At 41.2% G+C, this 26,619-nt stretch overlaps 2 protein-coding genes across 2 annotated transcripts in view; one reads left to right on the top strand and one right to left on the bottom strand.

The window, feature by feature from the left end:
* LOC139302724 (kinesin-like protein KIF13B) overlaps positions 1-1,524 on the top strand; it is a 32,088-nt gene extending 30,564 nt beyond the window's left edge. The window contains exon 42 of the mRNA XM_070926438.1: positions 98-1,524. Within this exon, the coding sequence (XP_070782539.1) occupies positions 98-348 (251 nt within the window). The 3' untranslated portion in view covers positions 349-1,524. The remainder of the gene's footprint in view (positions 1-97) is intronic.
* Positions 1,525-6,129: 4,605 nt separating this feature from the next.
* Positions 6,130-19,903, bottom strand: LOC139302164 (homeobox-containing protein 1-like). The gene is made up of 11 exons (XM_070925774.1): positions 19,810-19,903; positions 17,317-17,515; positions 16,841-17,187; positions 13,246-13,331; positions 12,608-12,718; positions 10,285-10,438; positions 9,950-10,032; positions 9,173-9,268; positions 7,922-8,016; positions 7,000-7,083; positions 6,130-6,273 (listed from the first exon to the last, which is right to left on the bottom strand). Exons 2-11 carry the CDS (start codon positions 17,506-17,508, stop codon positions 6,130-6,132), a joined length of 1,392 nt encoding a protein of 463 aa, XP_070781875.1. The 5' UTR covers positions 17,509-17,515; positions 19,810-19,903.
* Positions 19,904-26,619: the final 6,716 nt, after the last annotated feature.

Here is a 26,619-nt window from a genome sequence, read left to right as displayed (position 1 = left end):
GATGCATTTTAGTTGACCTTAGTGCAATCTTCACATACATTATAATTCCTATCGCCAGTCTGAATCTCAGACAAACCATTTGTCTGTCTTTATCCAGGAAAGAATGACGGTTCAGTGGGTGGCAAGCACTACTTCCACTGTAACCCCGGTTATGGCGTGCTGGTAAGGCCAGACAGGGTGAGCCGGGGTGGTGCCAAGCGCCGTCGCCAGCAGCACAAGCGTCACAGTGCCAACCTGTCTGGATCCAGCCCAAACCTGGCAGCCCTTACCGCTCTGGCCAAAGGTGAAGTCGGTGGGGCATCAACCGGCCGCAGCAGAGGAGAGAACCGCAAGTCCTGGAACACTTGAGAGGCTCAGTGTCTGGCTAATTGCTGGACACCCACCGATTACCCCACATGCAGCAGCTGGTTGATGTGATTATAGGGTAAGCTTTCAGAAAGAGTGACAATATAGTGTTTTATTTGGGCAGATTCTTGAGACAAGATGAGTCACTCTGCACTCCTCTGATGGGAGAGGGAACAGAAAGGACTGTATCCCTACCTAATGTACTTAGTTATTGAATGTTTTATCAGAAAATGTGAATGTTTTTAGGTATGTAGATGCAAATAACAATTTCTCTGTAATTGGTTTCTATTTAAATGGCGGATGTCTCATTTTGAAATGGATTTATTCCAGTGACATTAGATTACAATCAAAGGACTTCTTTGAATGTGTTATTCCACTTGCCGGGCAAAAGTATATTTGCATATGGGGTTAAATGTTAAAAGTATCTAAAGTTCACTGGATTACTGTGCGCCGTGAAAAAGGTTACGCAACACCTTTCATGTGCTCATATTTCTACTGTTCAAAATGTTTTTATGCAGCTGCATGTTTGGAACGACTTCCAAGTGAAGTGTCGTAAATTGCTTTATACCTGTTGGTATTGTTTGATGGGACTGTTCGACTGTCCTTTTAGTCTTGTGCCTTGAGATATTACGACTACTACTCAGCAAACGTGCCTTAGTGATATACCACCAAATTCTGTGCTACTGGTAGGTTGGAAACGGTTTAACTGGAGCTTATTTTAGCTCTTGAATGTGTATTTCTACTGTTTTTTTTTTTTTTAGGAAAAAAACTCGCACTCACTTTTCAGACGAACTCTACTGAAATTGTTTTTAATAATCAGCGTTGTCTCCAAGCAAGTGTGTCAAGATTGATTGGAAGTGACTTAATTTTAAAGAGAGATGATGTGTGGCAGTTTTGTTGTTTTTTTTAAAAATCTTTTTATCACTAGCAAGTTTTGAATTCTACTGTGTGTATGGGAACCTGTTGATTTGTACACGATAAGGATACTTGAGGGATTTTGTTGGTTGTAATGCATTTAGTATTCAATTTCTTTTCCTGGTAAATAAGATATTTTATACTTGTGCATTCAAGTTGATCATTTTGACTACCTGAATGTGTATTTATTTAAAGATGAAGACATGATATTGATAATGAAAAGGAAAATCAACTTTTTATATTGTTAAATAAATTTCATTCTGCTCCCGTCAGCCAGTGTGTGATGAGTCTGTGTACAGATATTTGTAACAAACAAGATACTAAACCCTGAAAGTCTCATTGATATAGCTTTATTCTCTTGTACATTATATATATCATACTAAAATAAACACAAGTTAAAAAAATGAACAAAGAAACTGTACAAAAAAATGTATATATACTACATCTTAATTACAGAACAGTCTACTGTCCAAAAAAGGCACTAAATTCTGAAATGGGCAATACAGTAATTTTGAACATAACTAGATTTGAGATTGATACAACAGCATTCAGTCCTCTTTTTCTGAGCTATATTGGGATGAGGTGGATGGTGTTTTCAGTGGGGACACAGAAGGACATGTGGACATGTTGACCCTGACACACCACAAGAGGACACCCCTTGAGAGTAAGCACTACCACTGGAGTACACACGACATCGGGTGGGGAAAGCCTGTTTCAGGTATCAGTCTGTTATTCAGATGAATCTGTTTCCAGTTTTCTCTTGGAAAAAGCACAGAATCTTTACAACTTGAGCACCTGAGGGTTCTTTCTTCCATCCCATAAACATTTCTGTCAAGCTTGAGCGCTCACGTAAAATACTGCAGGATTAAAACTTGTTCTTGCTAATTGGGCCATGGCATCTCTCAGATGCTAAGGCAATTCATTTAAAAGTGTCTTCTAGCGAGAGAAGATTCTCTAAATGCACTCTTTATAGTCTTTTCCTTCCACGCATGATTTCACTATTTCTAAACATATACTAGTCGTTGTACGGGGAGAGAACGTCACGTCAAACTCCATCGAAAAAAAATCCTTCAAATAGAAAAAAGGGTTTGCCTATTCATTTCAAATAATGTGTAATCAACATACACTCTGCACTTAGCGAGTAGCGTGAGCCAATTTTAAAAATTACTATCTGCTCCTCTTTAGACCTTTTTGAGTCTGATGTCTTAAAGGAATAATTTGGGATGTCAGTAGCCAAACATACTGTGAGTTAGTCCCTTGGTTCCATCTTCGCCATTTTCTGATACTTTACAGTTCCAGATGTGGAACACATTTCACCAAAATGCATAATCCAAACACAATTTTATTGTGTTTCTAATAACTTAAATAGCATGGCAATAGCACATGATGGAACTCAGCACTGTATTTTCATACAAACCTAAATGGAGACAGTATCTAGTAATAAAACATTTAATTGTAGTTGTCATTGTAAATGTAACTATTTCTCTTAGCCATATTTATGTTATGCACTTGCTTGCAAGGGGCAGGTCAATATTAAAATGAGAGATTTCACTATGGAGTTTGGTGTGGTGTCATTTTGAGGAGAGAACAGCACATACTGGAGCTTTCATTTAATATGATATGATGTGTGTTTTTTCACACCAGCCCCATAATAGTATATTGGACGTTTGCCATTTCAAAAGGCTCAGGGGAGGGAAGGTTACATTTTCAGCTTAGTCAACAGCCGTTCTTATTCCAAATAAGGTGCATTGTCGTTCATATTTCACAAAATAGCTTACTACCTCAGACACAAATTGGGGAGACTGTTGATCAGTCAAATGAGGGATGACACAAAAGAAAAGAAACAGTTTAAATGATAACATAAAAATAAGTCAGGAGAAATTAAAAAGCATGATTAATTTAACAATAAAAGCATGTTTCATTTCAAAACATGTCATTCTTTTTTGTACATTACCATAAAAAATGAGTATAAATACATATTGTTTTTATCTTTCAACCCTTTCTTTTTGAAACACAGGTCCCAGTGCGGAGTCACTGTATTCGCAACTTCGTACACACAGAAGCAATAGATTTAAATAGAGCTTTGCTAGACTAGAGCCCAGGGCTGGAAGATATTCTACAAGCAGGATCCAGATACCACATTGTTTGATACGTCCCCAATGTCCATATCTGACTATTTAAAATATGAGGACTTACCTAAGATTTTTGTCTCAGAGTTCCTGTCTTACTGCTTTATTTAATCCTGCTTTGTAGAATGTTTTCCCAGTTCTCCAAAACCATCGCTAAGGCAGCGGCTCCTTTAAAGCAACAGTTTGGCATTCTGGGAAATATGCTTATTTGCTTTCTTACTGAGAGTTAGATTAGAAGATCGATATCACTCTCATGTCCATATGCTAAACATGAAGCGACAGCGAAGAAGCAGTTAGCTTAGCTTAGCTTAGCATAAAGACTGGAAACGGGGGAAACTGCTAGCCTGGCTCTGTCCAGAGGTAAAAAATCCAGCTAGTCTCTTGTCATTTTTTTGTATGGATTAATCATACAAGATACAATTAGCTTAGTTTAGCATAGAGACTGGCAGCAGGAGAATACTTTTTATACTTTATATTTTGTGTATGAAAGTATGGTATGAAAAAAGGGCACAGTGACTTCACTGTGCCCGGCCAAAATATAGTTTTAGCACATAACCGTCTGTAAAACCATAACTTGTTTTTTTTAAACTTCATTTTTTGTATGGCTTAAAACGAAAATATAAAACAGCTTGATCAGTGAGCTTTAGAGTTGCAAATAGGCAGATTTATTACCTTTGGACGGAGCCAGGCCAGCTGTATCCCTCTGCTACCAGTCTTCATGCTAAGCTAACTGTCTTCTGGCTCTAGCTTCATATTAAGCATACAGACACAAGTGTGGTATCAAACTTCTCATCTAACTCAACAGTGAATAAGTCTATTTCCCAAAAGATTCTTACCATTATTTTAACTTCCTCACCTTAAGGCCAAATTTGAAGATAAACAGTCTTAGACTGAAAAAACTGTTAATACTTGACAATTAGTGAGTCCCCAGAAACAGGACATATACCTTTAAAAGGAACACAGCACTTTGTCTCTGCTTATGACGTTATGATCTTCAGTCAAAGATGGTTTTGGAAACCGGGGCAAAAGAAAAAAAGTGGAAAATTATTTCCAATATCACCACTTTAAATGTCTTTAATTCCCTTCAAAGTGGTGCTTTTACCTTTGAGGCTATACAGATGAAATAAAAAACAAATTCAGAAGTTCTTCTGATATTCGAAACCTTTTCCAGTGTGGATTTCTTCTTAATTTCATACCACTGATATTAAAAAATCTTCTGAAAGCACATTCTTTAGGCTATTATAAAGAGGCAGCGTCACAGAACAAGTAGTAAATAGCTTAGGGGTATTTTATCATTATATATCTGGCTGCTAATACCTATCTTTACTGACACAGGCCTGCTGTAGTGTCAAGCCCACGTATGATGCCACACTGGCTCAAGAGACTTCACTGAGCGCGAGAAACAACCTACGTACGCCAAAGGAGTTAGTAGAAATCGCTTTGGATGAACGTAAAACACCATTTTCTTAGCTTAGCCTCTTAGCTTTTTTGCTCGTAGCATCTTTTCCTTTGGCATGGATGACATTTAAAACAAAGCACAATTCCCCTTATTAGATAGCTTAAGTTTGCTTTGATTATCACATTGACCCTAAATTGATTCTCATAGCCTCGAGTACTTAACAATATTGTCACTGGGAAGCTAAATACCTAGACAGAATGATTGTATATCCAGTCGCCATTTGGGCTAAAAAAAAAACCAAAAACCCCAGAGGGAAATGCAGGTGAAAGAACTAAAACCACTGCTTCTGTTGGACATAAACCTTAACATTAATTCTGGCGTACTAAAAAGGTTCTTGTTGTTCCGTGTTGTCAAGGAAAACACTTTATAACCTGCTGTATACTGCAAAAGGTAAAGGTGTAGTTGTCTGTATGAAATTAAGGCTACTTCTTTTTAGTCGATTTCCATCCAGAAGCAGATCTACGGTAGGAAAACAAAAAGCTATTCCACTGAGGAATGATAACTATAGAGGGTAGAAGACAGTGACTGGACAGTTCTGTCTGCCGATATCCTTTCTGACCGCCTCGGTGCCATCCATCTTTCCCCAGACAGTGGCTGGAGGCTTCTCTTCCCATGAATTGCACAATGAAGAGGGTGATTTTGAGGGGTATGTAGGTAGGTAGCTAGATAGCACACCATGAGGCGAGTGTGACTGAGAACCATAAGAACCATATATATATATTATATATACAGTACATGTTATTTTTCTGAGGTTGACGCTGAGGTGAGATAGACTGAGGAATCGGCTCAGACAATCAGGCTGGAGAGGGAAGGAGAGGGGGAATAAGGAAGAGGAGGAAAGACGAGAGGTATCCTGTGAGGAGAGAGTGTATTTGGGGATGGGGGGGGGGCTTCCTGGGAGACACAATTCCAGATGAGGACCACCGTTTTGGGGGTTAAAAGGCCTGGATTGCCCCCTTTTCTTCTTTTCCGTGGAACATTTTCAGAGATCAGAGGATGTATAGCGAGTCATTTCCACCAGCTGTGTCAATATATTGTGTAGGGTGGGGTGGTGGGGGAGGGGTAATTACTGTTTACATGGATTTTGTGGGAGGAGGGAAGCCGAGAGAGAAGGAAAAGCTGGCAGGGGGCTGGCTGAGGGACAGATTCAGAGGGTTTACTAAGTAGCATCATTTTGGTCCCCCCCCCCTCCCCCGTTTCCCACCTTTTCTCCTCCTCCTTCCCTTTCCCCTCTCGACTCATTTCTTTCGTCCGCGTCCTCCATCCCAGTTCATGTGCAGTTCATTCGTCCTCCAGGGACTCCGTCTTGATGTCGTTGGGGACCCCTCCGGTTCTGGACAGGGCCAGGATGGTGTGGTTGACGGCAGCCATCTCCACAGCCAGAGAGATGGGGTCCTGGTGCTCGCTGTGCGCTGCGCTGTCATCCTGAAACACCAAGGACCAAAGTCAAGAGATGAAACAGCAAGCATTCAGAACGTGTGCAGTTCAGGAGAAACTTGTTAAACTTACGTTTACCAAACTCAACGGCAAGTCCTCATCCTAAAAGCCTTTTCTCCTCTAATGTTATCAGTAAAAACGTACTGCTTATTATACTAACTTGCTCTGCACTGAGTGATGCATTTGCCACCGTTATCATTGTAAACTGCATCTGTGCTGTCAGTGACTTTACAATAGAGCTAAAGTTTGTAACTCTCAACAGCCAACAGTCAAATTATTCCTCATGGCCAGGAACTGCTGACTATTTTGGATGTTAAACATATAGCAGTTTTCACGCTGAGGTCACAGGAGCCAGAAAATGGGCGAGCAATGACATCAAGCATCAAATCAACTTTTAAGTGATATGCTGTCTGATTACTGTATACTGACAGCTATTTAAAGACATGCAATCAGAGTATAATTGTGGTGAAGGGACCTCTTTTAACCTCTGTCCAATTTGACAGTGAGTTTCCCTTGGCCTCTTTTCGGATTGTATTAGAGAGCAGTGCTCCCTGCAACCACAGATATGATGATATGCAGCAACATAATTGATGAAATGCTGATCAGAATAGATTGGCAAGATAGCAAAAAAAAGACAACCAGATCCTATTTCCCTAAAAATGTATATGCTGTGTTGTGGTAAACATATTGCCATGTTTCTGGGTGTGGATGTACCTGTGTTGGCGAGGTGGGCTCCAGTCGGTAAAGGCCAAAAGGTCGGCTGAGAGGTCTCTTGTCAAAATAGGGCAGGTCACAGGCCTGGAGGGAATAAAATTAGCCATTTAGCTAGTATACCCCCATTAAATGCACACTGTGTTCATTACTCATTAGTTGGAATGGTTAACTTTAACTGGCATGTTTCACTTTCAGCAGGCTTGACTTGACAGGAGGGTCTGCATGTTGTGCAATCAAGAGTGAAGCTAGAAGGCTTAAACTGAAACACGATCTTCGTCTGTTAGTTTCTTCAACAATACAGAGAATTTCAGAGATACAGAGACTTTCCATTGTTTACATGGAAAAGAAGAGAGCGAGCTTTTGAAAATGTGCCTTGAGCAACAGTTTTGAGCAACAATTCTTCAGAAAAATGCTTTCTATGTTTTGGGACGGATACATTCAGAGTTCATCTGAAGGAAGCAGTTCAAATGTTTTATCATGTGAATTTGTGAAGAGTGAGGCCACAGGGTTCAACGCCGAACAACCACCACAAGCTCATTTCAATTATTAACACAACTTAAACAAAAGAGAGGGAAAGTAATTAGTAAAGTCAACTGATGTATTGTTTAGTTGGAATGAAAGACATGTAAAATGCATGATCACATTTGACTAATGACTGGAATACAGAGTGCTGTCCAAGAAAAGAATGTGTCTTTTGCCAAGGGACAGATGTGAATGTTTGGCAAGAGGCTGATCCACAAAAACAGGACAAATATAAATGAATAAATACAAATCAGACACAGTACAATACAAAATGAAGACATGAAGCTATAACAGAAGGAGAAGTGACATCTCTCTCTTAAATCAGACCAGTCGTCTACAGTACCGTCTGGAACATAAATCTGGTTTTATGTGTCTTTTGGGATCCTTAATCACTCTCTACCTGCTCTGAGAAGTCGTTTCCATCTATGTCGTCGCTGTTGGAGTGTCCCCCTGGACTCTGGACGTCTATCCCATGACTCTCCAGGATTGTGGCTTCTTGGAGGAAGAGGAAGGATTATTAGATTTATGATGGATCACTGACAATATCCCTCACTACAAGATTTGATTTAAAAACTATACACTCAGTGGCCACTTTATTAGGTACAACTGTACAATCACAAACATTTAGAGCGTTCAGGTTTTGGTGAAATTGTCAAAAATGTATAAATTAATTTATATATTTATTAATGAGGTCTTAAGTTGTCCTGTTGTACTAGACTACATTACATTGAGAGGTGTTCCCAATGTTCTCCTTCCCAATTACATACATGAGGAGGGCAGAATGTCAGGAACACCTCTGAATGTAACACAGTCCAGTATACCACCACCACCACCAACTATGACCTCAATGCTAAAACATACAGTGTCAAAAAAAAACTGAGGCATCATAACGACTTAATGGCAGAACAGTAGTATTGGATTGCACTAGACTGTACAAGTGTTCCTAATAAAGTGGCCACTAAGTGTATATTGACATAATGAGTCGGGTGTAACACCTGACCACAACGTGCTGCAATTCAGAGTGTTACTAGTTAGCAAGTGAGCATAGAAGTGTAAACAGTTAGCTAAAAGTTTAAATAGTTAAGTCAGGAATAGAGAAACAGTTCAGATAGTTCAGTTAACGGTGAAAATGCAAGAAGCAGTGGATAAATGGTAGAAATGTCCAAATGAACCCATTTGAAAAATGACGAGTGGTGGTCATCTGACAGGGTTCTGGGGGTATATCAGACAAAAAAAAAAAAAAGGTTGCTGTAGAGGGTTGCAAATGACCACACATTAGCACATAACTCAGTAGCTTCTGTTGTCTTCTCTACTGAGTTATTTGGCTAGCAAGCAATGGAAGTTCTATTTTACAAATCTAATGGGCACCTAGAGTAGGTTAATGCAAGCGGCAAGAGGAATCTTTTAATTTCACAGCAGCGATGGGGGTACTTTACCAGAGGTCATTACAGACATCAGTTGACTGATTAACAATCATCAACCAAATTAAGTGAAGGAATGAATTAATGATGAGTCATTCAATGCTTAAGAAAAATGGTATAATTGCTGTTATTAAATATGAACTAGTCATGTTAACACAAAGGGATGTAATTAAAAGTGCAGTGGACTGGTCTAAATGGACATTTGTGGTCCCTCCCCAAAGCCACATTACCAATGTTAGCCCGTCTCTTGATCTCTTTGCGACGGTTGGCGAACCAGTTGTAAACTTTCAGGGAGGTAACCCTCTCCAGATCAGACAGTTTCTTCCCTGAAACAAATCACATGACAATCTGATCACTCAGTGCATCTCTTCCACTGTCCCAATGATAATGACTTGAATTCTTTTCCAGTCTGTTTTAATCTTTGTTTTTCATTTTGGGCCCCGTTTTTTTTTATAATACATCTGCTCCCTGAAGCTGTGAATTCCACTCTTATTTGTGGTTGTATAAACATGATTGTTTCAGAAGTGACGCTGGTTAAATATCTGTTGAAAGGAAATAACTTGATTCCACTGCAGAAGGAGCAGATCGCACAACAGATGCAACACAGATGTTTGGTCTGTAACATTCAGATCAAGTCCAAAACGCCCTGTTTGCAAAAGAACAGCAGCAAATATTCAAATTTGAGAAGCTGGAACAGGCGAATGTTTTGCCGTTTTTGCTAAATTATTATAAAATTGTTGCAGATACATTTTCTGCTGATCGACTTACCAATTAATCAAGTACTTGTTTCAGCTCTGTAAAACCTATGTATGTATAACACATCAAATATATATGGATGTCAAAGAGGCATGGCCGGTTTCCAAGGTAACATTTAGAATACTATATTGCATATTATACAGGAATACTTGTCACCAGCAAATGAAGCTATTATGCCTTACACATAACAAAACTTTAACATTACAATATTCTGAGTATTCCTTCACATATTCCTGGTCTATGTGGTTTACCTGGTTTCTGAATTACAGCATTGCAGGCGTTTGCTATCTCCTCCCGTTTGGCCTCATCTGGGTACTGGTTGTCGTTGAAGTAGCTATAAATAGCAGAAGAGTCACACTGATTAAATTAATTTCACCACACAAGGACAATGTCAACAAACCAGAGTTACTGCTAATCGTTATGTATGCGGTACAATCAAGCCAATAAGGAGACTATATGATGGAGTCGCAGGTTCGTTCCTCAACTCCATGTGGAAATAAAAGACGAGTTATGAAACAATCTCCCATTTATCAGCTTTACTCTACTTCTTCTTTTTCTTCTTCTTCCCCCTCCCCACCCAGCTCACCTCTCCATCACAGCCAGGCACTCTTTTCTCCAAGTGAAGCGACTTCCTCGACGCAGCCGGAAGGTTCCGGGTGCGGTGGTGATGGGGGGCGGGGTTTGCCTCCACTCCATCTCCTCCATAGGCAGCGGCGCTGGCCGCATGTTTAGAGTGGCACCTGGGGCAGGAAGCAGCAGAGTCAGTGGTTAGTTAACAACTGTCATGGAAACACACAGTCTGCTGGTGTGTTTGTCGAAAGAAGTGTGAGTAATAATGTGTGTTGTGGCTATTTTGACAGATGAACAGAGCGCAGCACACAACAGCCAGAGAGCCCACCCCCTCATGGAAATGCACATCTCACAATACATTCTGATTATAAACTCCACTGAATAGTGCTGACAAAGACTGTGCTGCCTCATCTCAAATCGTGACCACAGCAGAAAAGAAAAGCAAACAAAACATTCAATTTGCACTCAAACTCATAAAACACGCCACGTTACAGCTGAAGGCTTAGATATATTATGGGGTCTGAAGCCCACCCGCAGTATCATAACCTAATCTGACATGGACAAGGTCTAACTGGGGCGCCCTGCAACAGTCCAGGTTATCAGAACGGCATGAATGGGGCATCAGTTTTCTCTGCAGCAGTGATGGAAGTGTGTGTGCGCGGGACTGGGCTGGGCTGGGCCAGGCTCAGTCTGGCCATAAATAGCATAGAGCAGTTTCCACTGCTGTCGATGTTGGCAGGGCTCCACTGAGGAACATGCCGCAGAGGACAAGGCGTGGGATATCTGCTGCCTGGCTATAGGTGGATACAGCTCACGCACACGTATACACATCTGAAGCCAGCATGAGTCGTGCTGTTTTTGCTGTTAACCATTTACAGCGACGTGTGGATTTAAGGTTGTCCAAGACAACAGACTGATCTTCTGACTGCGCGTCTTTCTTCACAGCAGCAAAACTAACATTAAAACTACTTGATCAAGATGGTTCATTTTGGTCTCTGCCAGTGTTTCCCATGCATAGGCTCTACTTGGGCGGCCTGCCCAGGTAGATAAAATCCGAATACCACTTTTCTTCAATCAAGACGCCAAATTGTCAATTCATAATGCACACAGACCAGCAGACTTCAGTCCTGTAGAGCACTACACCGCAAGCTGTAGCAACCTTCGCAGCAACCTGATGCTACAGGAGTGTTTATCGCTGTAGATATGCGACCGTACTCTGACGCAGAGAACACAGAATTTAAGAATCTGGTCAAAGTGCTTAAGCCCTGCTAAAATGTGGCTTCAGGTGTGCATGCGCAAGTCAAATCTCGATTTGACTCCCTGAAGACTCGACCTGACATCAAAAACATTTAAGTGTCAAGTAGTAACCTGATTAAATCCTGGAACACTAAAAGAGACAGAGACGGGCAGCTCATGCATATTCAATAATTAGGCCTTAAAGCTAAACTAACGCCTGTATTGTTGAAATTATTTCAAAAGCAACCCACGTAGCCTCTTAACTACGTTGTAGAATTGACTGTTCAGTTCATTTGCGACGTCATGCTGACTCCGTGAGTGACGAGCTAACAGGCGATTTTAGATTTGTTGTAATGGTAATGTTACTGCAAGGCCGTTGTGTCTTTAAAAGTAAGCAGTCAACCTCACCTCTATGCTTGAGTTTTCTGTCTATGGTGTTGAATCCAAAATGCATTAATGACGTTACAATATTAACAAATGTTAAAATAGAAAACAATTGCCTACTTTAACAGGGCATTTTACAAACAGCCCCTGCTTATCTTCTATCATCTCCACCAGCCTTCAACTCATTTTACACTCCAAGAAGCTTCTGCTAACGTACGAGATATTAGGTGGAATTGAGGCATCATGTACATCCCATCTCACTGCACCACACAGGCCACACCACATCACATCAACAGTTTATCAGGAAACTGCTGGCAGCAGAGTGTTTCCCTACTGTGCTTCCTTTCTTCGTAGCTGCCCCATGCTGCGACAACTCTTGTTATCTTTACATCCAAGTTTAACACTTGTCAACTTTTCTTCATTTGGTCAACCATAGCTTTGCACAAGTATTCAGAACGACTAAATTAAACTACTTGCTGACTACAATGACAATGCAGCCACTGCTGGTACGTGCCAGGTTCCGACATTCACAGCGTGTTTATCCTACATGTTTAAATCTTCTTCTGCTGCGTCCCTCACCATCATCAAATGGGGATCTTTCTCTGCCCTTCCAAGTTTTGCTTCCATTGATAACCACAGTCCTTCAATAAGCTACAGACAAACTTGACAATAACACACAGAGTCACGAGTGAGCAGTGCAGGGGTTGACTCGGGTGTACCTGGTGTGGTTTTCTCCAGCGTGTACCAGCGGTAGAAGGCCCTCTTCTTCTGCTCGCTCAGGTCCGAGCCGTGCTGCAGCAGCCAATGGGAGATCCTGCTCTGGCTGATGCCTGGAAAACGGCCAGACATCGAATTACAACAGAGTGTTTTGCATCAAGGCCCCGGTACAATTTGTAGACAACCTTGGAAGAATTCAAGATAGACCAAAGGGAATACTGGAGGTGGCAAGTGTTTTCCCCTCTCCTTAGCTCTGAATTTATTTCTTCTCTGATCACTTGTCTCTCACACAAGCTGTAGCCACGGAAATACTGCTGGGCACTCGTTTCTACTGGTAATCCAGAATCTATGAATATGCAAATATTGTTTGCTTCATAAGTTTAACTACAGGAGAAAAGATGTCTCCTACTTCACTGAAAAGTTCATTCTCAGTGTTTGTGTACAGAGAAGATTTCAAGTATCACTGTTGTGTAAGTTGCGTACTGGACCACAACTGGCTTCCAAACTGAATCCAATTTAAAATCAGATTAATTTAAAAACAGCATTCTAGTGTCAGACTAGACTATCTGCACATACTAAGCTGATGAGATTTTAACACTTTTCTGTATAAGATTAAGTTATTATAAGTGTTGCTACTAACCGGTAACTTGCGCCACCACTGCCTGAGAGATCCTCCGGTTCCCCAGGAACGCTTTGATCTCCTCTTTCACCATGCTGCTGTCCCTCCTGCAAAAACACACACAGCATAAGAAAGAACACAACAGTAGTGCTTCATACAGTGTGAGCAGCACTGCATTTTACATAAGAAAACATGCAAGAAGTTCAACAGTACTCCAAGAACTACTGAATCTTTCATAAACGCAGTCAGGTGTAGCAAAATGGACTGATAACAAAAAGATATGCAGTGAAGGTTAAATGCATGGACGATGACGGCATGGCCAGAATTTCGTCTTTTCTTACACACATGGATTTACACATATTCAATTGTGGTGCAAGCTGCAGTGTCATCATTTACCCAGTGTGCCCCTTTACATCAGATTCAGACCATTTGTTTGGTATATTGTACAATAACTGATTCACATGTCGAATAAGTTTCAAAACCACGGCTCCATTTTAACCTGAGATGCATTATTAACGTATTTTAATGGCCCCCAAATAATAAACGTTGCATTTCAGAGGAACACAAATAGGACTGTATGTATTAAATTAACTGGAGGTACAATGAAGTAATCTAAATTTTCTAAATGTATTTGGCGGACATGTTACCACTGTCTCGGTCCTCAGTGGGGAAAAAAAGAAAACATGCACAGACTTGCAGGAATAGAAGGTGGTGAGTGAACATGTGCAGTCACACAGTGTACCCACCCTGCTTTCTGGCTTCGAGCCCATTCCCATCGCCTCTTCATAAACAATCACATACACTTACATACACACACACACACCTACAAGCTTATGAGTGTCTTGGCTAAATTCCACATCCTGGTACAGATTGTGAACACCTGTCAAATGTGTAAACTGGTTGGAGCAGTAATACATACTAACAGTGCATGTTTTTTTTGTTTTTTTTACTGGAAGGCATTTCCAGTGGGTTCCCTGCCCCCACCCAACTTTAACAGCACTGGTGCTCAAACCATACAATCACAGCATCCTTTGAACCAGTCAGTATCCCAGACACAGTCAAAATGGAGAACGCATCAAAGTCCTGAGTGCTCTGTTAGCATATTTCTGAAATGAAAATGCGTCACGACTCTTGACATCCAGCATCAATATCCTCCACACCAGCCTCTTGCGGCGCGGCTAAAATTAGAGCTCAAAAAACGCTGCTTGTATCGACACCAGTGAATCAATGTAGCACAAGCTGCTGTACAAGACTGAGGAAGAGTGGGAAGTGGAGGGGAGGGGGAGGGGGGTGCCAACTCAAAGGCCAGACCCCTGCAGAGACGGAAATGTGCACTTAAAAGAGAGAAAAATCAGAAGGGCACCGTGGGATTGTTGACAAGCTGAAACCTCGTGTCACGCCCCCGCAGCCCTGCCGAGCGAGGCGCTGCAGAGTCCTACAGGCGAAGAGAACGAGCGCTTTTGAACGCTTCTTAACTTCTTGGGCTGTCTAAAAAGGGCATGTAATTTAATGCAGAGGCAGTATGAATGAGCAACGGGACAGCTAGTGCAATGCTGAGGACAGAGCCTGAGCTCTAAACGTCTATTCTTATTCTGACTGTTCCTTCAGGGCAGCAGGAAGGAGAGGGCTTATGTGTAAAGTGCTTCGAAGAAGTGAAGAGGTGTCCAACACATCCAGACTGTGATAGATTGTGAACACTGAAACTGTCACAGTAATGAGCCTAAGTAACTATTCAGCATGTGATTTCAAACATAATGTTATTCGATTCGATGATTTCATGTGATGTTTCCAGAGGTACACAACTTTAAAGGCTTGTCATCTTGAACCCTGAAGGCTTTTCAACAGAATACTTCCCTTTATAGAAGTCTTTGTTGACTGTAGGCATAACTACAAGATCTCAACAAGAACGCCTTTATGCCCGTCTCTGTTATTTTGATACTCCATCGCAGGATGTACATCTTTATGCGGTACATGCTGTACAAGACAAATGTACTAATCACAGCTGTCATGTGGTCCTGCTGTGCTTAAAAAAATGGAAGCCAAGCCAGCACTCTTGATAAGAAAATGTCTGTGCCAACACTTTTCTGTTCCTAATTTATTTATCAAACTGTGCGTCTTTAGTTGTCATTCGTCTTGCTCGTCTGCACAACTCCAGAAATGAACAACAAGTGCTCTTCACTAATGGTTCATTCTGCTTCTGTGTCAAGTAGAGCTGAAATGATTAGTTGATTCATCGATTATTCAATCAAAGTCATTCACTGGTTCCCGCTTTTCCATTGTGAGGATTTGCTGCTTTTCTTTTCCTCATGCGATATCTTTGGATATCCATCTCATTATATATCATTTTACAAACAAATGAGAAAATCATCAGCAGATTAATCGCTAAGACAATAAGTTGTCCCCCTAGTGTCAAGGTGTTGTGGTGCCTACTGCACATGTAAAAGGGCTCGGTAGTTATCTAGAGGGCCTCGCTGTAGCTACACCTCCTCAAAAATTACGTCCTATGTCTTTTCCTGAAGACTTTTCTTTGACCTCAAGGAAAGATGTGAAGGACGATTCATAAGGACTCAGGAAAAAAGAGAATCTGACTGCACTTACACAAGGCTACGTAATGCTGCCGCAAGGAACTCTGGGAAGGCATGATCTCCTTTCCTTTCGTAAAGGATGGTCCAGTGTACTCTATGCTAAAAAGGAGATAGACCGAGATGGCAAAACCATTTTCAAATAGTCAAATCTTGGTGCAAATAATTTGTAGAATCTTGACACTACCTTAGTAATTTCACCAACCATGGGCTAACTGTGTTAAGAGTTAAAAAACTAAAAAACCTCCAGCACAGCGACTAAATGGACTTTGTGGTCAAGAATAAAGTTTGAACTTCAGCTTTTACACCAGAATGGACGAGAAGTCTTTCAAATGAAATTCAAACATTAACAATTTCACGATAAGTGGGCTGATGGTCATGTGATACGATCAAACGCTTTAGAACTAAATTAACTTTGTGGTGAAATTGTTTTCTCAATTGCCGTTTCCACGATCAAGAATGTGCTCTGAACATCGCAACACAATGAAGTTTCAGCAGAGTTTCCAGTTGGTGCTATTTAATTAACCCAGACATGACATAAACAGTGCTTTCTTGCCTCATCGTTACAGGCATTACTGCCAGTAAAAAGACAAGCCCCCGACTCCAACCAGTGGCCATTGTAACACAAGCCATTCAATCAGTCAGAAAAGACAGATAATGGCCTCGAGGTTACTTTTAGAAGCATGTTTAGTGCTTTCTTGTTTTGTGAAAGGATCATTAGTACTGTTGATATGTTGGAAATTTTCTTCTTTCATTCATTTACAGTTCATTTCACCAGGCAAGGACAGTCTACTACAGCAAGTTCACACTTGAATGAAGTGAATGAATGAATGAATTAATGAGGCCTTTTAAACCAGAGAAAGACAACACATTTTAGCTATGTCCTTAAAATAATCCACAATCTCAGGTGATCCAGTCTCGTACCACCATAACCTACTTACTGTTAATATACTGTCCAGTTTTACAAGCACCAAACTAAAGTTGGATGAATGGACAAAAGTTTTAGAGCTCACTTCACCCTCGTTACTACTGACCTCATCAGCTCCTCCACCTTATCGTCAATGTCCAGGTCCTCTTCTGTAGCTTCAAACCCAAACGCTCGCGCTGCAGCTGCACTGTTCACTGGGTATCTTGGAGGAGACAGCTTCCCGTTGGGTGTGGCAGCTAGGCTGTCCCGGCCGTTCTGTGACAGAGCCACCAGTGAGACCGGTGAGGGCAAGATGGCAGAAGGCGGCGGTGGCCCAGGAGGTGGGGAGGTGTCGTAGCTGTTACTAGGAGATGGCGAGACTCCCCCTCCATTGCCAAACTGCGTCTGCGTGGCGGTGGAGATTTTGGAGGTCGTGGAGGAGGCGGCGGTCACAGAGTGATCGGCGGTGCTGCCCTCGCCGCTGGTGATGCCACCGGTGTTGCCGTTGCATGACACGGAAGAGGTGGTGGTTGCCGAGGCAGTGTTGTTATTGTTGAATGATGTAGTAGTATTAGAGGCAGAGTTGTTGTTGGCCCCGCCTACTCCGTAGGAGGACGAGGAGGAGGAGGAGGAAGAGGTGCGGCGGCCGAACTTGTCGCCGTGCTCCCGGTCCAGCCGGTCCAGTGTTTCAAGCGCGTGCAGGATCTCCTGCTTGGTCATGCCGGTGCGACGCAGCCGCTGCAGCAGATCTATCTGCTCAATAGTGAAGCGAGGCTCCTCACTGAACTCAGACATCCTGCTGCTGGATGAGAGACAAGACAGACAGGTTGTGAGACAGAGGAGAAAGAAGAGGAGGGGAAAGGAAACAGGAAATGCAGGGGGAAGTTAAGGAAAGGTAGGTGGATGTTCAAGTTCTAGGAGGGAAACTGGATGAGAAAAGAGAGAGCAAGGAGGAAAGTCAGGCAGAAATGAGACAGATGAAGGGATGGTGGAGGCAAGGAGGAAATGAGAGGATTAAGTAGGAAAGAGTGAAAAGGAACGCAGTTGCAGATGGGGAGAAAAATAGAGAATGATGGGAAAGGAGGAGTGAGGCAGAGGAAGGTAGAGGAGGAGAATTAGCGGGGTAAAGTAGAAAGAGAAGGGTGGGAAAAGGAGAAAAAACTGCAAGAAGAGACTAAAGAGGCAGCAAATAAGAAAAGGAAGACAAGAGCGAGAGATAGAAGTGTGAAAGAAAAAGGAGGAGGGAGGGGCAGGGCATAAAAATCTGCTATTTTTGGGAACCAGCAGGCAACACACGCAGAGTGCCAGAGTCACCTTGACAGCTGATGCTATCTTAACATTCTGACTGCCATTCTTTAAGAGCTACAATATATCCCCGGCCCCGCACACCACCCACGCTGTATGTTTTTCATAAGCAATTTGCTGTGCTCAAAATCAATGCAACTGGAATCAGACTGCGGCAGATTTTCCATCTTCTGTGCCAGCCCGACCTATGCCGATATGATAAATGGTTTAAAAGGGGTCACTGGCATTTTTCTACATCTGTGTTAGTCTAAGCTGTGCAGAGGACAGAAAAAAAAAAAAAAACTAAATGACATGAGAGTGTATGCGGTGTTTTGAAGTTATCAGAATGGAAACTAATATGACCATGGTTAATATAAGCCTTTAAGAGGTCTGTAACAGCAGGCTTTAAAAAGGAGAAGAACATGTCAGACACATACACGGGAAAGTCACTTTGGGTGGGCACTGAAATACATTACTTCTGCACCACAGGGTAGCTTAGCAGTACTGGTGAACATTAACTAGTCTCTTGAGTTATATCATCCAGAATTCATAAAAGGAAGGCTGCTAAGGCTGTAAATCATTATCAAGCACAGTTACACTGCAAAGCCTGTCACATCCCAGGGAGACAAGCTACACAGATTTAAAACAAGTGTCAGACATTTTAACTAGAATACTGCTGTTTTTAAACATACAAGCGGATGCACCAACTACTACTTCAATAATCTGAGAGACTTTTACAGAGATGAACTGTGTGTTGCATAAAAAAAGAAAAAAGCCCTGAGCATTAGAAATCATTATCCATCCTGGTCAGGTATTTACAGAGTTCACTTTCACTTAGGCTCAAGTTGGTTTAACTGATTGAAAACAACTGAGGAGCTGTTTCCCCTGCAGGGGAGCAAAGAAGCTAATATAAACTAATAAATTAATACTATAAACTGGTGTGCTGTAGGTCGCATAACACAGACTGGACAGGTGTGTAACCCAGAGGAAGACAGGAAAGAAAGTTTATGACTGATATACTTCATTAACTTAAGGCAAGAGCGACTGAAGTAGTGCCGTCTGTCATAGATGGTTGAGCAAACTTCATTTTGACCACAACCCTAACGGATTTGATCACCACTTGATAACAGTCCACACAAGCTCAAGAACTCTTTAAAGCTCACAGAAGGATAATAAAATTCACAGAGATAACAACAGCCGATAAAACATGCAAGCAAAAGACAGAAGCTGTCTTACCTAAATACAGGCTGCACGCATCAGATATTATCACTGTAAGCCGAACTCGCTTCTTTGGCGCTGCAGTTTTCTAAATTGTCCCGGTCCCAAAATGTGCCATGGTTCGTGGTATCTCTTTTTCCTCCATGTGTTTTTGTTTTGCTGACTATGGGGGCCTGCAGTGAGAGCACAAATCTGTCGCTCGTTTCAACGCTGCAGGCAAGCCACCGGTGATGCCAGCTTTCACGCCCTTTGCCCAAAAGCTAACGTTAGCAAATGTTTCAGTGGCAGACGGACAATGCCCGACGTGACGTTAAATTAGCCAGATTGCTACGCTCCAACCCTGAATGATTTCAACCGTTTCCAGCACCGCTGCCTCTGGATTTACACTGACAACAGTCCACGGGCATCACAGAGGACGACCAGCAACTTAACATATGCTATTTTGGTAGCATTAGGGTTGTGGAATGATTAGCATAACATGCTAGCCATGCCAACGCTGATACTAGCTGACGTTAGCCGCTGTCGCGGGCTAGCGAACGTTTGATATTAATAACATCACTTTCGGTGTTGTAGATAGCCAAGTACAGCACTTACCTCGGTTCAAATCGTCCACTTAACCATTTAACTTTATAACTCGAGCAAAGACCCGCTGTGTCTTCTGCGTTACTGCAGCCGAACAACACAGCAATTTAATTACAGTGCCCTGTCCGACCCCTTTCCAAGGATTTCTAATCAGAGGCGAATTATTTGCCTCTCTGCTTTGTCTGTCTGACAACAGCCATATTGACAACTAACACCTCCGAGTAGCTCAGAGGGAACTGTAGTTTTACTCCCACAATGGCCTTTACCACGCGGCGGCGTTCTTTACGCTAAAGACTACAAGTCCCTGAGACAAGAGCGACGAGGGAGCTGACTGCTCACTGATCTACAGTTGTCACAAAAGCCGATGCAGTTTTTAATGTGACCACAGCTGCTGCTGCTGCTGCTGCTGAGGTGCGCTGTGTGAATGGTGGCTGCCTCAAAGGCCACTTGTACCACCTCTGCAGGCACAAGTAACAGATTACATGTGCAACTGCGCTACAATTGCAAGTCTGTTCAAACATTTCACTAAAATGTCATTGTAGTTTGGAAATAAAGTTAGTTGTTGCCCTGTTTTAAAACAAGGTATTTTAGGCCATTTATTCTGTAAATTAAGTGGAACAGGTTACTAATTAAGTTGGTGGTGCAGTAATCAACCCCAGGAGTTGAATTAGTAGAATATCCAAATGAACAGCTTTGGTGAAAACACTCACTGTAAGAAACACTCACAGTAATATTAATTGAACATCCCACAAATATGTATTAATCATCACTGAAAGAATTATGAATATTAACAAGGCTGGATTATCAATTGTGCAAGGCAGACAAGCAGACCAGATCATTTTAGAGGGTTATCCGGCCCTGGATATTAATAATCTGTTAGGTGTAAACTATCATATATGTAGAATCATCTCCAAAAGCAGACCCACCTACATTTTAATTTCACAACATAGCTAAGATTAAGTGACAAGACTTGACAAACATATAGACCTATTTACATATTTTTAGTGTTTAATGTTTCAGGTGTGCAGGGGGCTGAGCTGTTTGGGAGGAAGAGGATTCTTAATTCTTAATTCTGCAGGGGAAATGGCTGCAGGTGGCTAACTTAGCATGCGCATCAATTAGACATTTCGACTGAAAAACACAGCCCATTTAAGTCAGCCATTAATATCTCTTTGCTGTGCTGTTTCTGCTTCGTTTCAGCCCACACCTGCTTTGCCTCTGCAGAGTTGTTGCAGCTATACTGCTCATATTATTCTCTGCACACTCCAGAAAAGCAATGTTGCCCATTTTGCTTTTAAACTATACTGTTTTATTCGTTAACTCGCTGTTGTGAACTTTAATCAAAGAAACGGCTCAAATAAATGCTGACCTTGAAGATAATGGTCAGAGCTAATAGGAAAAAGAACACATCTAGTGTCAGGTAAAATCCCATGGAAGGTAACTGTCTAATGCATATTTTGAACCAAGGGTCATGCTGGGAAAAAAAATCAGAGCAGGGCAAAGCGAAAGACAAGTGCTCTGCTCTCCATCAACAGCAGTCAAAGTGCTTTTGAAGAAGAAGTTAGACCGGATCTGCCACAGTGGAGGTGTGAAGTAGTCAGATGTATTTTGAAACGTTTGTATTGCACAATAGAATATGATGAATATTAATGCTGTTAAAGCAGTTGCCTGTGACCTAACCGTCATGAATAATGCATAATGGACTTATAGTGCTCATATAAGGTGCTTATGATGCCATATTTACAGTGGGCTGTATAAGATCCATTAGAGCTTTCACTTAGAATGGAGCACCACAGGTTTATACTGTAAATGAGGCGTGAATGCTGCTTTGCAGAATCTGTGCAATTCACAGTCTGGTACTCATACTGCCCCCATGTGACAGCTATTGTCCTAAAATAATTCTAGGAGAATAATATTGTTGGGTTTGTACTTGACATTGCATGTTGTTTGGTCTGTCTGATGGACTGGATTGATCCGATAGATACACATTAAAGCTATCTTTTATAGTAGTTGTGTGTGTGGATTTTTCTTTCTTTATTGTTGCTAAATGAGTTTTGTCACTCCAATCACAGTTGTGAAACTCATGCAACAAACATGAATTTTGTCCACAAACTTTAAATAGTTAATAATTACATTTTCTTTCCAGTTTTCCAAATTCACAGTTTATTTTTTATTTAGAGAAAAACAACTGTTGTATGATAAAAAAAAATATATATATATATATCGTTGTGTTTGTTTGTTGGAGCATCATAATTTGATTTCCAGTTATCTGAGTCAAAAGTCTCCCTAGTGGGAAAATAAAGTAATATATTTTTGAAAAGATACACATTTATAAATGTCATAGTATTGCTCCCAGCATTGATACTAGAAAATAGGTTGCAACCACCATGAGTTCAGTTCATGCACATCTTTTTTTGTCCAGGTGCAGAGTCCAGAAAGTAGGCACTGTTTCACGAGGACTGGCAACACATGCAGTCATAACTAAATGGAATTCAGCCATCATTAATTCATGTTATTAGTTACACCTGTGCTTTTCCTGTTCTGGCAAGTCAAATTACTGCAATTTAAAAAAGTCTATGCGTTACCTGACTACACCTCCTAAAACGAGAAATCTCGGCAATGTGCACCTGTAGCAGCCGTTAGACGTGCTTGTGTATACTGTATAATAACATATACTACAAATACTTTATGAAGGTTGTAGTGTTCTTGTTGTATCACACATTAGACAGCCCTTTGTCATATACACTTTGTAATATTCATCTCTCTTTTACTACTTCACTAAAACTATTACTGTCCAAGATGGTGATCTCTATAATTCAATAATTTCATCTTCTGCCGTCATACACATCTGAGCAGCTCCTTTACATTATCATTCAGTATTTTGCACTTTTTATTATAATGTACATAAGCAGTAGCTGCCTTTTGGCAAATAACCTACAACATAAAACAGTAAAAAATGTGACATTGTTTTTCATTTACAATTACAACTGTGAAATTGAGTTCCATTTTTTCCCCATTAGCCTTTATAAATTTGTTATGACTTATCTATAATTCACTATATTTTCCACAACTAGTTACAAATGCATCCCTTTGTCCTTATTTTTATTTATTTTTTTACAAATGTATACAGGAAAAAGACTACAGAAGAGAAAACTACCAGAATAAATAAAAATACTTTACCTCCACATAGACTACTAGGAGGCTAGGGTGCATTGTTTCCTCCTAGTGCCCTTCGAAGCTCCCTACATTTTTCCAGAAACCTCCTAATGGCTTTCGAGTGCAAACAAGAACTCAGTGCGCAGCTGCCCACTCAACATGGTTTGATGCCTGGATAGTGGGTACATCAGCATCCGGCTAAAAACTAAAGTAGAAGACCGGGACTACTTTTCTTATCGGCCCATCAGTGCTCGGCGCGTGTTCTGCCCTCGTGCCCGGTGGGTGCCCGTGTGTGAGTATGCCACTTGTGAGAGAAACCACAGGGACAAACCGCTGTTGTTTAGCCAGCTGTTTCGGTCAGCGAGGTTAGCTGGCAGTGGCTAGCAGCGTCAGCCGGCTAACGCGAACTTAGCTAGCTTGGCGAGAGCAAACGTCAGCGTTGGACTGTTTTGGTGGTAAAATGAAGCCCCCCCCTCGAAGAAAAAAAAAGTTTGGTAGCACAGTGTGTCTGAATGGGAGGCGTTTCAGGTTCACAGAATGAGGCTTTGGTGTTGAAGGTTAACGCTAGCTTGGCTGATAGGGTCCACTGTGATTTGACATAACGTTAAGGCCGAAGCTATAATGATAACGTCATCTTAATTGACAAAAGAACGCGTTAAAGCCTGAAACTAACATAGAAAACTCAAAACCAGCCCTTTGAGTTTAATACACATGCGAGCGTGTAGCTAGTTTGAGCTGTTGCTAACTAGGGCTAATAAAAAAACTAGTGTAACTAACATTTGTGTATCATAGGCGCGTTTTTAGTTTGCTGAAACACATCTAAGCAGCATCTCATGGAAAATGAAAACAGGACAGGACTGTATTCTGTTTTCCAGGCGGAAATGTCGAAACTAACCCTCCTGCTGAGTTTGGCTGTATTGTTCCAGACAGAAAGAATAAAACGTTAGATGACTGAGAGCTTCGTCCAGCTCGCTGTTTTGAAGAGAAGTTGCTCAACTCATTTATTTGAACACCTGCTCCTGGGAGGAGGAGTTGTGTTTGCAAGGGAAGGGAAGTCCAATTACAGTGTCAATCAACTCTGTATGACTTGTGCAATTATCTGTCAGCTTTCTTATTGTCTTCTCAGTCTCTAAAAGAAAATAGCTACCTTTTGTCTAATACCTATAGTCTAAAAATCTGTTTTTCTCTCTAATTCAGCTTGATCTCATTCCCTTTCTTCTTATGTCATAGTCACCTCCGTGAAACCAGTCTCTAAATTATATGTTCTCCTCTGCAAACACTCCCGACCCTGTAACTAACATCTCTGTCTGTCATGGGTTTTGATTTCAAAGATAAATGTATACAGCAAGATATGTAACATATAGATATTTCAAGGCTTCTAACTGTGTTACACTGCAAACATTGACCTTTTTTAATGCAGCAATGTGCCATCTAACAAATCAAGGCTAATGGTAGTAAACAGTCAAGTTAGATTCAGTTAAAAAGAGGAGGAATTACTTATTCATGGAAATAATATACAGTGTGCATATGGACTGGTTACTAAGCTCTGTGTCAGTAGTTTGTTGTCAAAGTGTTTCTCTCACGCTCATTAGAAAACTAATCCTCTTCTTAGAGGTTCTCAGCGTCATATGAACGTGACCAGCAAGCTCTCTCGAGCCAAATAACTGTTTAGAAACAAGAGGAAAATGAGAGGCAAAGAGCACTGGGTCAGTTTGTTGGACTGAGGGGTCAGGTGTCGCTGCAGCTTTCTTCAGAGACTCTGTTCATTATGATTTTGCAGTCTTTTTGTCAACCACCATTATAGTATTATATCCCTCCTGTTTGCACTTATACTTGCCCAGATAGCATTACCTTATTAAACAGGATACCAGTAAGCATTGGGCCCCAAATGGGGTTTTACAGTTAGATCAGTATGTAAGTAAAGATAAATGAGATGAATTTTAGACGGGCCTGTCCAAAATGTTTTATTCTCAAAGGTTTTGTCAGGTTTTGTTTCCAAAGCAGGCCGTAGATAAAAATATATGTGATAAATGTCGGTCTCTGTTGATCTACAGTTTTGTTTTTTTCTCTTATCAGAGTTTCCTGGAGGCTGCCAGGTGAGATCAGCGCATTGCAAGGAAAGACAAACACATTCGAAGAATTTACAGTAAGTGTCTGGAGTGTGTTCAACATTTTTCAAACACACATAAATACCCAAGACCATCGAGGATGCTTCATGTTAGAGTAGCATACATCGGCAAAATGCTGAATGCATGCAGCCATATACTTTAATTCTCTTGAATTTCACTGCTGATTTTCAGACATGCTTAGTGACAAATAGTTTCTTCTCATGCATTCGTGCTGTCATCCCTGAAGCTGGGCTTTACTCTCTCTTTGTTGAGATCCTCTTGTCGTTGCATGTGGAAATCAGAAAGGGCCACTAGGGGGCAGCCTTATGCTTGCTACTCTCCAACATCAGACCAGTAGTTCACACTGTACAGAGTACACTGTTGATGTATAGAAAATGTTATGGTTGCCTTCATCAACACTAAGTCTTAAAGTGTCGAGGCAAATGTGCAAGCGAATGCCTTTTTTATGCGTTTTATTTCATTTATAAATTATATCTGCGATACCCATGTGAGATGTCTAGATTTACTAGATACAAGACTTAATGTTGCATTTAAAACGTCAAACTAATAGTAATGGTAATGATAGCTGTGAGTCCTTTCCATAGTAAGTCATGATCACAGTAAAGAAAGGTAACAAGGATTGTGAGGCACCCATGTACCATCAGGAATTATTATTACTACAATAAAAATATTCCCTGTGAAGCATGTTGGGCCACTAGGGCTTTTATACAGTACCATGTTTATTCCATGGAACCGTTCTCTTTAAGAAACTTGTATGAGGACTAAAAAAAGCTCTGTTGTTACCTCAGAAAATGCACAGAAGCCCATTATGTGTGGAATGAATTGAGTACTAGCAGATGATATTTTGTGGCCTCCTATTGATTGAACTTGTCCACTCTTTTAGCCATCATAGAACTGTTATTTCACACAGTATGTATCAATGGCTAGTTTAACAAACTGTATTAGTGTAATACTACATCCCAATGCTGTTCATGAAAATGGTTCAGTTTTGTACCGCATAAGGAACTGGAGCCTGTTCTCAGAGCAGTTATCTGTTTCAGTGTCTGCAATTTAAAGAGAAACTGCAATCAAGAACAGGGCCAAGTCCAGCCAACTGATTTCTACTGATAAATGTGTCCCACTCCAAAATCTGCTTCTTTGAGTGTGCCATAGTGAACACGTTCATTTACTCTCAGCTCTTTTCACTTTCCTCCCTCCCTGTCAACCCTTACCGTCTCTGTCTGCTTGTTATATCTATACCCCCCCCCCCCAAATCCTCCCAGCCCTTATGAACAACTGGCCCGGACAGCTGGCTTCAACAGCTGCTTGCCATCTCTCTTTTTTTTTTTGGCCTATCTCCATCTGGGAAATTTTTTCCATGGCGTTGTCTAAACCAGCCTTTCTGATTCTAAATCAGTCTTTATGCTATCTGTGTGTCACCATTCATCAAAAAGCACGCTGAAACACCTAATCCAGAGTTTTCTATGGTACTTTTTTGATTGTTGCTCTTCGTCTGCATCCTCTTTGGAAAATGCTGTCCTTCGTATCTTTTGGATTT

This window comes from Enoplosus armatus, chromosome 19 (genome assembly GCF_043641665.1).
Source record: "Enoplosus armatus isolate fEnoArm2 chromosome 19, fEnoArm2.hap1, whole genome shotgun sequence".
Lineage (NCBI taxonomy): Eukaryota > Metazoa > Chordata > Actinopteri > Centrarchiformes > Enoplosidae > Enoplosus > Enoplosus armatus.
Note: the sequence above shows the minus strand (reverse complement) of the source record. Positions and strands in the feature narration are given on the sequence as shown.